At 42.4% G+C, this 14842-nt stretch overlaps 1 protein-coding gene across 1 annotated transcript in view; it reads left to right on the plus strand.

Annotated features, from left to right (window-relative positions):
* Positions 1-11621: 11621 nt before the first annotated feature.
* Positions 11622-14842, plus strand: part of cdk6 (cyclin dependent kinase 6) — a 38902-nt gene continuing 35681 nt past the window's right edge. The window contains exons 1-2 of the mRNA XM_069681297.1: positions 11622-11801; positions 12633-12980. Coding sequence (XP_069537398.1) covers positions 12757-12980 — 224 coding nt within the window. The 5' untranslated portion in view covers positions 11622-11801; positions 12633-12756. The remainder of the gene's footprint in view (positions 11802-12632; positions 12981-14842) is intronic.

Below are 14842 nucleotides of genomic sequence, written 5' to 3' on the forward strand. Positions count from 1 at the left end.
GGAGCCAAGAAAAGGGGCGGGGACGTCTGCGCGGCCTGTGAGTGATTCGATTGGATGACAAGCTTTCATTCACACAGAAAGATTTATAACAGTGGGAAACATAGAATGTTGGACACACACAGTGCGCAGAGTGTGTGTGTGTGTGTGTGTGTGTGTGTGTGCGTGGGTGTAGGCAGGCGCATGTTCTGTTTTTTACTGCTGCACCGTTGAACCCTTCTATCTCTCCCTGCATCTGACGAGCACGTTGACTCCACGGGTCGAGTGTTTGACTGCGTGGGTTCGAGTCAATGTGAATCTGCCTCGGCTTCGTCTGCTGAACTTTAAACACGAGGCCTAAACATTGTGTGTCACTGTGTGTGTGTGACCTCTCTCTGTGAGCGAGCACCAAAACAAACATCTACAAACTCCGTTATTCTCTGTCTTCAGCATGTATCCAGTTGCAAGGCCTGCTTTTTGTGTGTGTGTGTGTGTGTGTGTGTGTGTTTGTGTGTCTGGTGGCAAGAGCCTCACCCCTTTAACGCATTCCACTATCTCGCGCCCACGCACTCGCCATGTGACCCGCAGTCAATGACAGGAAATAAGCCGATGTCAAATCCTGCTGCCTTGCAACCCAGATCCTCTTCTGCTTCCAGTCAGAGACTCTGTGAGAGCTTTGTGTGCTCAAAACCAAACACGCCCACAGACACAGAGCTCAATGTACATCTATAGGAACACATGCATACTGTCATTGCTTCACATTAGTTGAGTCATTCTTTCATCATACAAAAAGTGTGAATATAATGTGCACATACCCTGCTGCACATGTGCCCCAGTATCTGTGAATGGCAGGTGTAGCACTGATAAAAACTTTCCTCAACAGTTGTGTTTACACAGTTGACACCCATACAAACAAATAGACGTATTATCTTATTTCCTGTTTGGGTTCCTGAGAGAGAAAATAAAAGCTCTCACTCAGGACAGCTTTTCTGAGACGTTTGTCATGCTTTGGGAGAAAGAAAAATAGATACTAGACTTCAGCTATAAAAAGTGTCCAGACATGACTTCGTCCCTAAAGTGTTTATTTTCAAAATAAAAGCGTGCAGTTCTTCCACTGCTGTAATGACTCTTTAATTAATTCCCCTAGCAGCATACACATCTTTGACAAATAGGTGTTTACATCGCCACAAACCGGACCGGAGTGTGTGTTTTTTCGGGGTGGGTGCACGTGCATGCATACAGAGGCGAGTGGACACAGCCGCCTCTATGCTCCCTTGCAGCAGTAAACCACTGGCTGTTAATACAGACCAGGATCCCAGGCTGAAAGGCAGTACTCCCTTTGCTCAGGTCTGTGCTTGTCCTTCTTTCTGCTTCGCACAGTCGTAAAGCGCAGGATACAGGAAAACAACACTACGCTCGCACCAAACACAGGTTTAAGGGTGTGTATTAACCTTATTTGACCAGGCTGAAGTAACCTGGGAGGTGACATTTTGAGGCATAAAGTCACACACAAGCAGCAAGTGTACTTTTTATTTCCTGAATGTGCTGTTTCCATGGGAAGTCAAAACACCCGGCCCCCCAACACACACACACACACACATACACACACACACCTTTGGCTCCTACAGAGACCACCTCATCCACCTCTTTCCTGTCCTGGTAGGTGCGAATGTTTATCGTCACTCGACACAAACTAGCTGCTCATGTGCACCAGTGTACAGGACTCCATCACTTATCCAACGTAATGCTCTTTGCCCTGCATCTCCACTGCCGGAGGTTTCACGGTAAAATGTTTCTCATTGGTGCATAGCACACGTTTGAGATTACATAGCTCCTGTCAAAGAAGAGAGATGTACCGATAGGGGTAGTTGAACAGCTGGTTGCAACCTATCACACTATCTTAAATAGAGCCATTCTTTTGTTCAAGGTATTTGGATGTGATACCCCCCCCAACCACCCACAGAGGTGATGTAATCAGCAGGAGGTGTGAAGTAAAACAAGCCAAGCAAGTGATTGTTGGTCGCTTTCCGAGGGAGATTGGATGGTGAGTTGGTTTTGAGTTTCACAAAGTTTTGTTGGAGAGCTTTTATTGTGTGTTTGTGCTCACAGACATGGGCGGATTATGAGATAATGGGGCCCTGGGCACAGGCATGTAAAAGGCCCCCCCCGTCCCTCATACATCAGGGAACATTTTTTCTGCTGAACTTGATGGTCCTCCGGTTTCTATCGGAGTTGTTTGTGTCAATTTTGTGTTGTTTTGTTGACTTTCCAAACAAGATATTGAACTGTCACACAAGCAGAAGCTCTGGTTTAAGGCCCACATTCACCCCTTAGGCCCCTGGGCCTGTGACTAGGCCTGCTCAGCCATCCATGCTCTCAAACTCATAAAGCCAAACATGTCACTAGCGTCACAAAAAACCCGCTAAAATATACTTTTTAATGCACTTTTTTTTAGTCCACATTAAAGGTAAGGATTTGCACATTTTGATATCTTTGAACAGGCAGGATTGAAAGTTTCAGCAGATTTGTACATTACAAAACTTGTAGCTAAGTCCTCAACTGATGCACCAGTGTTTCTGGCACTTACTACTATAAATCACACTTAAAATGCTAGTGAAAATGTCGCAGATCTCTAGCCCCTGTTACTCTGCCAGCTTAAGGCGGGATTACGTCTCTTCTTCAATGTAAAATGCACGGAGGCGGATTGGTGGGGCAAAGTCTTTCCGCCTCCGAGCCAGCGTAGGATGTAGTAACAGAGGCGAAACAGCGTCAGTGTAAACAGCAGTGCCGGCAGGGCCGAACAGCTCAATGTGTGTGCATGTGAAGCACATAATGCTGGAACGCTACATAAAAACACACACTGGAGCAACTTAACTTAATGATGGCCAGCGTCCACCATCATGCGGCATGATGGCGTGTGTGTTTTTACGTAGCGTTCCGGCATTGTGGAGGCAAAACATGCGCAAGGTGGAGTCAAACAGTGTGTAATGGCGGAGCTCCACCCAAATACATCACAAGTGTTACAAACAAACATAGCTAAAATATATTTTATACTTTCTTTTGCACTTTTACATCAGTTTGTCATACACACTAAAGAAATGATTTGTAACAAGCTCATTAGTGATCATTAAAGGTAATGATTTGCATATTTTGTCATCTTTGAACAGACAGGAAAGAAAGTCTATCTTTATCACGGGAGATTTGTACATTACAAAAAGTCCCAAACTGATGCACCAGTGTTTCCGGCAATAACTACTATAAATTACACTTAAAAGGCAGATATACAAATCAGTCATATCGTATCGCATAAAGTCAAATCGAGCTTTAACACTGACTATCACCTCATGTAACATCATGTAATGTGGCAAGAAACATGTCGCAAATCTCGGTGAGCAAAGAGGAACAGTGCTCATGAGCAGACCCTTACCCACAGTGATTACATAGGGGAAGACGTTAGCTTAGCAACTCTGCTAACCACACTGTTAAAAATCACCACACATAAGTTTTATTAACGCCTCCGAAAGGCTCAAGCCTTAACCCTGAGGTGTTTATTGTTTAGCGTTGTAAGGTGTTTCTGCTATTTTGTCCACATGCAAGAAGACAAAAAGTGGAATGTAAAGTATGTGTTTACTAAAACCATAAACAAAGACACAAAGAGACCCTCTTATTGAAAGCGATGTGGGAAACAACCATCATGTTACCAGTCATTAGATCCCACCTGTCTCCATGAGTGCACAAGAAACGGGACGGTGAGACACCATGTGCTGCGCAGTGAGACAGCTTCATAACTCCCACGGCGCACACACGGTATCTGTGACCACTCAACTGATTACAGACAAGATGGTATAAGTGTTGCCAGGTGATACAATAACAATTCATCACAGTGTAAGAGCGGCGGATGGCAGTAAAATACCAGCGGCTCTTTTGAGGTGCAATTAAAGTCGACTTGGCACTGACATAAAACAGCTTTGATTTCTTTATTACAGATGTGATAAAAAAAATGCCGCGCCTGGGATAATATTGGTTTGATAGCTGATATTGTTCATTGTATTGTGTGCGATGCCGCTCTTTAGGAAGGATAACAGAAGCTGATATGATTACATCCGAACATCATGATTGTCTCTCTATTTTCTATTTCTTTTATTCTATTTCTATTTCTATTTTTATATTTCGTTTTGCATTTGTGCAGATTCTCCCTTTAATAGATCACATACTGTATATTGACACAGTGTTTGGTGGTTTCCATCTCAACTGACTTGCCTCACATCCCCTGAATGACTAAGCAGCAACACTGCAAACATTATCTGAACTCCATCTTCCGCTACTTTAACTATTAGCCGGCCGCACCGGCTTGAAATAATCCTTTCGATGCACTCTTTAATCCCCATCCATCCCTCTAATAAGAAAAGAAGACAAAAGGAATCTGTCAAATATTATTTATTTGCCTTCAGCTTGTGTTTCCTGTGTCTGCAGTTAATTTTTTGGGGAATGTGAGCAGCAGCTGTCACTTTAGCACATGAATGGAGCCAGTTTAGTGGCCCAGAGGCATCAGAGTGGATCAACGGGCGGAGGAGGGACAGCTGGGCCCGAGGGGACAATAGCACTCTCAGTTAATCATTAATACTCTTAATGAACAGCAGCCAGGCACCAGAGGTTCACTCACCAGTCTCTCCAGAATATTCCGCCTGCAACAGGAGGACGCAGGCGGACTCGGCCTGCCGGCTGACCCCAAACTGACACTTGTTGATTGGGGCCTTTTAAAGGGGCAGCGGGAGCTTTAAAGTGCCTGTCTGCCTGATGAAGTTTCACCCGTCGGACTTGAGAAAAATTACAAGTGGATGACAAGTTTGATTCATAATATGTTGAAAACAAGAGGTGTGGGTTAAGCTGTGTCTTCTTGTCAAACTGCATTGTGTTCATGCTAATGCAGGTGTTTGGTACGTCACAGTGAACAGTGGTAGTTTCTAGACAGTTAAAGCTTAAATTACTAAAGTGACGTGGGAAAATACTCTTGCTCTCTTTTTGAATGTTAGACATGATTTTAAGATAAGACATCAATTTAACTGTCATGTACCTGTCTGTTGAGTATGAAGCTAACACTAGCCAAAGACAAGAGTCAAAGCAGCTGCTGCACTCGTCCAAGAAATAGTTTGACAGTTTGTAACTCATTATAAAACCACTGTGTGTCGTTCTTTTTAAAATTCGACGACCCATCAATAAAATGAGTGAGTGTGCTTTGGGCAAATCCAGGCTAGCTCTTTCCACCTGTTTACAGCCTTCATGCTAGGCTAAGTTAATCTTGCGTGCGGGCACTAGCTCCATAATAAAATAGTTTACAGGTGTTTGGTATTTCTTTGCTGACAGTTAGAGAAGAAGATCGATACTGTTCTCAGGCTTGGTTAGCTTAGCTTAGAACAAGCACAGAAAATGTGGCGGGAAAACTAGCCTGGCTCTGTCAAAGGGGAACAAAATCTGCCTTATAAGCTTACTAATAGACAGTTTGGCTAGCAGTCCTAGCAGGATACACAAAGGCGTGATAAATAACATTAAAATAGCTACATTTAGGCTAGCTATCGTTGCGGTATCGTATTGGTCTTTCTTGTTCATTGTGATTGCTTACTGCGACACCAAATTGAATTGAGCCATCGTTAAGGCAATTTGTTTCACCTGTGCAGTTTTCTGCTGTGACAGATGCAGTTTTGTACTGGTGAAAAGGTTTATAAGTAACACTTGTTAATTTATTGACAACTTGAAGGTAAGGTATGTAAGTAATTTCAGAAGCACTCTTTGTTATGTCTGTTGAAATTCTCATCAAATCTTTTCAGCAGTCAATAAATCCTGTGCATGAGTTAAATCTTCCACATGCTAAAGCTAGCTTGCTTGTTTCACAAGAATGGCAGACATTTTTTGGTACAAATTATCTTTAAAATAATAGGTTAAGTTATACGTTAGTTATGATTGCTACTTGGCCAGCTAGCTACATGTTCCTGAAGCAGGGGTAAGGGCCGGAACAGCTCGTGACACAAACAGGAAATCCTTCCGTAGACCACACCGAGTCTACACAGGCTGCGAATGACTCATCCTTCGTAGACCGCATCCTTCAAAGAATGCTGCCCCTGAATTAAGACACAGCGCATAAGTGAGGTCATGTGTTGGGGGGGGGTTGGATTTGACATTTCTCTGATTTGATCTAGTTTTATTCTTACTCTTATTATTCTTTATAAAATAATAACTGGCAGATATTTTACAAAACTGTTCTCTGTGATCAAGGAAAGTCCATGGTTAACAACAGTTAACAAGAATGACTCTCAGGTACACTTGTTGCTTCCTGAATGAGCTGGTGACTCAGCTAAGCATGGGTCTGGTGGTGCTTTAAGATTACTTATCACAGTAACCATTGATGTGAAAAAGGCAACCCCGAGATGTTAAAATAAGGAAATGCGTGTCTTTCTATCAACAATGAATTCTTTGTTTCTATAAAAGTCGTTCCTTGGTTTTGGCCAGAGCATGAGTTAAGAAAGCCTCCAAACAACCTGAGATGTTATTGGAAGATAAATGAGGTTCTAAAGGGGAGCAGATGTTAGCTAGAGGTCTCATTTGAATGTTACACTGATCCTCTGTTTATGTAGAGTGTGTGCGTGTGTGTGCGCGCGTGCGTGTGCATTCGGGACCACATGAATTTGTATGTAAGTGTGTGTCTGCACGTGGCCAGGCGTCCAGCCCGGCCCTCCCCATCGGCGGAGGCGGCAGGTGTTCCTGTGTCCCCTCAAAGAGCAGGTTTTTATGTCGCCTCCTCAAGTTAGCGGCTTGGTTGCCATGGCGATGCCCCAACAGAAAGAGGCTTGTGTCTGGGGGCCGGTGCCGGGGAGAAGAGGAGGACAAGGGGACGAGGAGAGAAGGGGCTTTACTTGCGCGCCATGCACACACTGTGGACTTCAGTCCGGCTTGACAAGGAAGAGGAAGAGACACGAAACAGGCTCGGATTGTGTCCTGCACCCTGTTTTTACACTCGATATGTGGCTTAAATATTAAGCTGCTGATGGGTGGATCACACCTGACTCACATGAAACACTGAGGACTAAGTGATGCTTGTAAATCCCGACAATAGGATTTGGAACTTTAAAAGGAATCCAATATCACACCTCCTATCAGATTCCCTCTCAGGTGTGACAGCTGCCACCTACAGACTTATATCACTACACCTTATGCCTTGTTGCATGGACGAGGTAGACAAACCCAAAATCAATCTCTCCCTCTTTCTCTATATGTATATGTGTGTGTGGGTGGGTGGGTGTGTAAGGAGATCTGGGAGATAGACCGGGAGTCACCTGTCCCTTGTTGGCCTTCCTCGTCCCCCACGGGAGGGCCGTAAGTCCCTGTTGGCTGCACTGATCAGCAGCTGCCACGTGCACACACACACACATACACACACACACACACACACACACACACACACACATAGGGAGAAAGGCAAACACAATCACACAAAACATAACTCCTAACCTTTCAGAGTCAGAGTAGGAGATTGGTCTTTTCAGGATGCTCACCATATTAATATTGTTGGCATAGCTGCTTCTATTTTAGTCGAACTAAAGAAGTAAGATTTTATTACCTATTGATAAAATCCCTTACTGTTTGGGTTCACTCTGATCAGTCTCATCAACTTTGTTTCCAACCGCAGCTACTAAACTAAAAAGTTCAAGTAAACCTACTGTATGCCTCCTGCCCTAGAAAAACGGGACACGGTAAAAGTCAACGCTCGTGAAGGGACTAGCATTTAGCCGCTAACAAGACAGACATTTCCGTCAGGAGGTGGTGGAAACCATAACAGAGCTAAAAGAGTGAATGTTGTATTTACATTTGTTTTAGATAAACAGTCACATGACTCAAAGTGAATGCTAATGTTGCTCTGTGTCTGTTGGATATCTTACAGGCACAACTTGTGTCAATTGTCTGCTTGTTCGGCAGCTGCCAAGTGAGTTAAAATCAATGACGCAGCTTTGAGTTTAAGTGCTTTGAATTTGTGTATATTCAATTATTATTGCAGATGTTTCCTGGATTTGATGAGAGAGTGATTTTCCCTAAATTGCCTGACTTCACTGTTATTAGATTTCTCAGAAAATGTATCTTTTGTCTTTATTCTTTTATTATTACACTTTTGGTCATGTATTACACTCTAACAACATATCTGTACATATTATACTAGATGCACATATTCTTCTTACTGCTTATATTTTTGTTATATTCCTATTTCTCTATATATTGTTTTGTACACTTATATTGGACATATAATCACGCTTCTTGTCTGTAGAGCAACTGCAATGACCGAATTTCCCCATGCAGATAAATAAAGTATTTCTTATACTGATTCTACCCCAAACAAACAATAACAGTGTTTGGTTTCTTCCCTGCCATGTCGTTCCTTATCTGGTTTTACTTGAACCTGAGGAATGAGCAGTTCTGGCCAAAACACCAGCAAGGGGTTCATTATTACCTGTGCTGTCCATACCCGAGGAAGTGTCAAGACAAGCTGTTGACTAAGGCGAAAACAGTCACAGACGAGGGGCTGTGTTAAGCAGCAATGTAGATTAGTTCGTTTTTACACTTCTGCGCTGCTTTCGTCCCGCATTCTAATTTTTACCTGCTTGTTTTTCCTCTTAAACATTCTGCATATTTGGAAGGAGCTTGAGAACGACACATTTCACTGCCAGTGAAAGCTTAAGCGTATTTGTTCAATAAATGGGAGGTCTGAGCCCTGTAGGTAGGAGATAACTGGGTTGAACTAACCAATGGCAAATTAAGTTGATAGTACCTCCTTGATCAGCTGCAGCAGTAAAATGCTCCTTTCTCATTCATAACAACCTCAAAATTTGCAGGGACTATTTTTGCCGCAGAATTCCCATTTTGCTTTTTATAATTTAAATACAATTAGCTGATGATACTGTGCTTTCTTTCAAGCGATTTTTGGAACATAGAACTTGATGATGAATCTGTGTTCTTCTTCCCCATGCGAGTTTGTATCAAAATGACCTTTAAACAGCAGAAACATGAACGTTCAATAAGTCAGTGAGTCAACTCAATCAAGATGAACAGGTTACTGTTCTAGTCCTTAACTTCTTTATCTTTTATCTTTTAATCATATTTGCTTGGAAATTTCAAGTAACTTGAAGAACTCAAGTGAAGCACAACAGTTAGTTCTAAACAAGTAATCTGATTGGATAAGAGGCGTTCCATGAGTGCTAACAACATCACTGGGACTTTTCACTCTGTGTATCACTCCGCCTCAGCCAGGTGTTCTGAATACTGTTAATTAGCATCACAGCAGACCGTGTATGTTTACATTAATCAAGCTGGTACCTCTGAATCACACAGCAGACTCTTGTTTCACCGGTTGATGATAAAATAAATCATACAGATAAATGTACATGATGAAAAACAGAGAGCAGTAGAATGTTTGGGTTGCTTGGCAACAACAGTCCAGTATCAGTTAAGTTGTGGAACTAGTTGAGTTGGTGGAGCATAAACTTGTTGTTGATGAATAGCCTACTTTTTACTGTTATTTGTTGCTTGTCTGCAGCCTTGTGCCTACGACTGAATCACAGCCGTGATGATATTCAGTACAACTTTATATATCTCGTTTGATATTGCCTAATTCTATCCTGACCATGCTGTTTCCCAGAACAGGACGTTCTTAAGCAGACCATCCCGTTCTTACATCTCTAAAATGTGTCCCCAGAATTGCACCACCAAGGTAAACATTTGACACAGACTTAAAAAGAAACCTTTGTGTGTCAGATATTGAGTAATCAATGACTGTAGCAGAATGCGTGTTTCTCTTTGAGGTTTGTGTCTCTCTCATATCTATAAAGATCTAATTAGTTTGTTCTCTGACCAAAATGAGAAGCATGCATGCTAATGACCTGAGTCTGGGGGATGGCTCTCAGAGCTGATTTCACAGGAACAATGATGATGAAAAATGTAAATGCACACATTTACAGTAATTGGTCTGGGACACATTGTCTGCCTTGTGTTGTTTTGTGATGCAAATGCTTTAAATTTGGGGTTGCCTGTAAAGTTCGGCAGGGGAGACTATACATACCTCCATGTCATTATCTCCCCCAAAGGTACCTTTTCAATGGAAATCAGTGGATTCTACAAGCAGCACGCAGGACAAGTCTGCATGTAAATCACAGCACCAGAGGAATGTCCTTCCTCTGATCCTCTGCGTCTCTGATACACGCCTTCCAATGAAGTTATGATAATGGAGCTGGGTTACACGCCTGTAATTGGCTATTCATTGGGATAATCTGACATCAAGTCTTGTCATGTCTAAACCGTGTCCAGCATTAAGGAGAAAGAAGATGAAACACGAACTTTAGGAGAGAATTTACGAAACTTTTTAAATGGAAAATATTATTTCAAATGTCTGCAACAGAAACAATTAGAATTATAATCATAGTTTTATTTTATTAAAATCAAACCAAACAAATTAAAAAATTAAACTTGAACAAAATTCAAAGAAATTAATTAAAGCCAAGAATTTAAGTTTATTTAAAACTTGTGTCTATAAAATTTTAAGATTTGGTTTAAAGAAGTTTATTACTTAACAAATACTTAATTTACTGATAAATTCTTAAACATAATAACTTTATTTTTAGATGACATGGATGTGGAGGCCAATAATTTAGTTTAATTATTTAAAAAATTAAAATTATATATTAAGAGATAATCTCCTATTAAGAGATTATTACATGTATTATTAGATGTTCACAGTTGTCCATATTTTACTATGAAATCCATCCAAGGTATATCCTGAGATGATTATCAGCAGAATATCTCCATATTTTCAAAATAAAATATTTGCCGTTTAGTAGCCCACGTGGCCATCACTCCTGGAGCATGCAGCCTTGCTGCAAACGACCACCCGAGCAGAGGAGTGCCCCCTGCCACAGATCAAGCCTCCGGGCCTTGAACCTGACCCCTCAGGACCATCTAGGCCGAGCTTGTCACATCGCATCCCTGCTGGCGCATTGTTTCCTGCAGGAGCTCCTCAATGCTTTCAGAGAGATAGATAGTGTGGCCGTCCATCCAATACACCTCCTCTCTCCCCTCTCCGATCCCCGCGGTGCTCCCGGGTTTGACACGGGAGACAAAACCCGCGGAGAGGACTATGAATGGTAAAGCACCGAGGAGGCCGAGGGAGAGCAAAAAGGAGGCGGTGTGCCTTTGTAGTCGGGGAGGAATGCGGAAATGTCCCCGCTCCGTGTCAAACCTCTCTGAAGGGGGTCAGGGCACATTCAGCCGGCGTGGGAAAGCCAGGCTGAGACGGAGCTCACACAGCCGAGCGGGGCTGCAGTCGCATAGGCCTATCCGGGGATATATGGAAGAAAAAAAGAAGAAGAAAGAGAGGAGAAAATCCAAAGAAGAGCGTGGTTTTGGAGGGCTGTATCACGCGTTTGCCTTTGTCCTATGACCCCCCCCTTGCTACACCCCCTTCCCCTCCGCACCCCCCACCCACTAAGTTGCAGCGAGAGTGTGTGTGCGTGTGTGTGCGTTTTCGTACAGCCCCCCACCACCTCCTCCTCCACTCCTCCTCCTCCTCCTCCTCCTCCTCCCTTGTTTGAGTGTCTCTCTGCCTGGGCTAGTGTAGTGTGAGGGATGGGGGGTTAGCGCTGTTTCGTCCAACTACCTGTGTGGCCCCCGCATGGAGGACAGCGGACAGTGATGCGTTTGATGCCGGACATTTTATCCGAGACGCGAGTGTCTCCTCAGCATTTTAGCGGACATGCCGACGTTACGACATTTTATTGACAACATAAACCAAGGTAAACACCAAAAGTGTTGGTATTTATGCAAAATATTGTGCCAAAAATGTGTTTATAGGGATAGAAATGTTGCTTTACAATGCAATATCATTTTAAAACCAGAAAGAGCAATTTCCCGACTCTCTTGAATTCACTATAATTAGCCTATTTGAGCCCACGCGCAATTAAATTAGAAAAAATTAGAGGGAGCTGTCTAAGTTGGTAAAAACAACGTTAAAACTCTGCTAACTTATTGTTTTACGCATTAACAACGTTTCATGTGTGAAAGGTGAGTTTTACAGTGTTTTAAATGGACTGTTGCTGTAGGAAGTTCAGACAATGCAATCAGTAGACAGCCACGTGCTCGCTAAGTTTGTGTCGCCTCATACACGCACTTTGATATTACAGGACACTGATAGAAGTTAGCTTGTTATTTTACTAACTTAAAACAGCTTGGTGTGTAAGGTTTGTTATGTTTTCGCGTGTTCACTTTAAATGTTCTTGTTTAATTTACGTTAAGAGTGAAAGACAGCCCACATGAGCATAACTTCAACAACATTGCATGTTGGGTGATTTTTTTAATGCGCGAGGCAATTTGTTTAATGCAAACCTAGCTTTAAAAAGAGGCTAAATGTGGTGAATGTGAATTATTTTACTTTTTGTTGGTGGTAGGAGGACATGAGTTGCTATGCGTAATAGGAGGAGGAGTGGAAGTTGGGACGCAACGGGGCTCTTGTGTTGATAGTCCGCATAAAACATGATGACAGTCCTGTTATTGCCTACCTGGAGCACAATTTGACCAGATCTGACAAAGATGGTGTCTTCCTCCATCTGTGTCTCCCTGTCATCTAGGCATTGCATGTGCCAACTTTTTTCTGTGAATATGCCTGTGTGAGAAACTTTCCTGGTCGTCACTCCGCCGGGATTCCCCGCAATATTTTCAACAAGAGACGAGGAACAAAAACAATCTGCAAAAATGGACAGAGAAAGTGCTGGGACTCAATATGAGGCTGTGGCCGAGATTGGAGAAGGTGCTTATGGGAAAGTGTACAAGGCGAGAGATTTGAAGAACGGGGGACGCTTTGTAGCTCTGAAAAAAGTTCGAGTCCAGACGGAGGAAGAGGGGATGCCTCTCTCCACCATCCGGGAGGTGGCGGTACTGAGGCAGCTTGAAGCCTTCGAGCACCCCAATGTTGTCAGGTAAGTGAGGGGGAGAGGTGGGTAGACCTTTGTGTGTGTTTACATACATGTTTCTGTGTGTGTCTGTGTGTTAATATGTGTGTGTGTTTGAGATGAAAAGAGGGGGTGGGGGACAGAGGGTGGTAGAACTTTTGTGTACAAGACAAAGACATGCAACTTCCTTTTTGATGATTTGTGGTGGCAGCCATGCTGCCTTATTTGACCTTTAGGGTAGGCCTACATTCATGCTTGTACACTGTCTTAGTAGCAGAAGTCTTCTTTAACTGCTGACAATGTGTGTTGCACAAGAACACGATGGTTGCTGCCACTCTTAACAGACAGTATGAGCACACCTGTCAGATCATAACTTTCTCCATTTTCATTAGGGTTGCATGATATTGGATTTTTTGCCGATTTTTGAACCCTTATTGCAGATTGCAATACTGATATATGATGTTTTTTTCCACCTAGTTCCCCTGTAGTGGATTTTATATCATGCCTCTTATTGTAGTGGCCAAAAACTGCCATACAGCAGACATCTTGCACCCTTCATCGCACTTGACGGAAGAGGCGTGGTGCAGGCAGTGCACGCGCACACTCGCGCCGAGGCGATGTTGTAGCATTACGTTGTTTTTAGGGAATCATCGAGCATTAAAGCGTTGTTTATCGGTGGAAAATATCTGCAGAAAAATGACACATCTGCCGATGCTGATATGTCATTTTCAAGCCATAATCTGCAGATACTGATAACGTGTCGATAATATCGTGCATGACCGGTTTATTTATCTAGCAGCTTACTTAAAATCGGTACAATAAACAGTGGTGGGCAAAGTACACAACTTCATTACTTGAGTCAAAGTATAGATGGTCAAATGTTACTCCAATACAATACAATCGCTCAATCACTTGAGCTAAAGTACTACTAGAGTACTTGCTTTAAAAACTACTTAAGTATTCAAAGTTGTTTTTTCACAATGCATGAGTGCAGTCAAGAATACATGGGTGGATCGTCATCCTTCTCTGCCGCAGCCATCGTTAGCACCACTAAACGAACCGCCTGATCTGAGTGACGTTTGCTCTACGTTCAAACATGGAGACGTGCGAGGTACGGCAACACCACTCAGACAAACCACACGCAGAGCGAACACAGTTTGTCTTTCCGATTTTTAGAAAAGAAACTTCGTCAGCTGAATTAAGAGCAAAAGTAGCGAGTAACGAGAATATTCATTGAAATGTAGGGGCGTCAAAAGTACCATGTTTGTATTTCAAATGTAGTGGAGTAAAAGTTTCCCCCAAAAATTACAGATTCCTTAAAACATGTACTTGAATTACTTACGTTACTGTCCACCGCTGAAGTTGAGTAACTCTAGACCTAAGTTAGCTTCCATGCTCGTAAGTAAACTAGGGATTACTTTCTAATTAATGCGCTGATAATTTTGGCAGTAAAAAGTTCTTAAGTCAAATTTACCTTCATCAACAGTCAAACCCCCAAAATACTAAAAATGAGCAAATATTACATCATAAAGCTAAAAATTTTATGACAAGCCATTAATCGCTTTATTATTATCAATCAATATGATCAATTAATGTACTGTTGATTCACTTATTCAGTATTTGGCGAATCATTTTAGCTCTAAATTGTGCTGGAAATGTAGAAAATATATGTTAAATGAGCCCCTGAGATCTGCAATTAATCTGTTTTCAAAGTTTCCATGCTTTCTCTTAAATAGCCGTTTGAAAAGCACACCAGAGCTTTAACGCATTTTATATATTCCATGTTAAATTGTCTCCATTATAGCTGCATTTTTTTCACAAATACTCAGCTGTGCAGTTTAACTACCCCCGAGCAAGACACTGACACTCTCCCCGCTCAGTGACTGCAA

The sequence above is a fragment of the Semicossyphus pulcher genome, unplaced genomic scaffold (genome assembly GCF_022749685.1).
Source record: "Semicossyphus pulcher isolate SPU_LCO1_2020_fin unplaced genomic scaffold, fSemPul1.0.p SCAF_5, whole genome shotgun sequence".
Classification (NCBI taxonomy): Eukaryota; Metazoa; Chordata; class Actinopteri; order Labriformes; family Labridae; genus Semicossyphus; species Semicossyphus pulcher.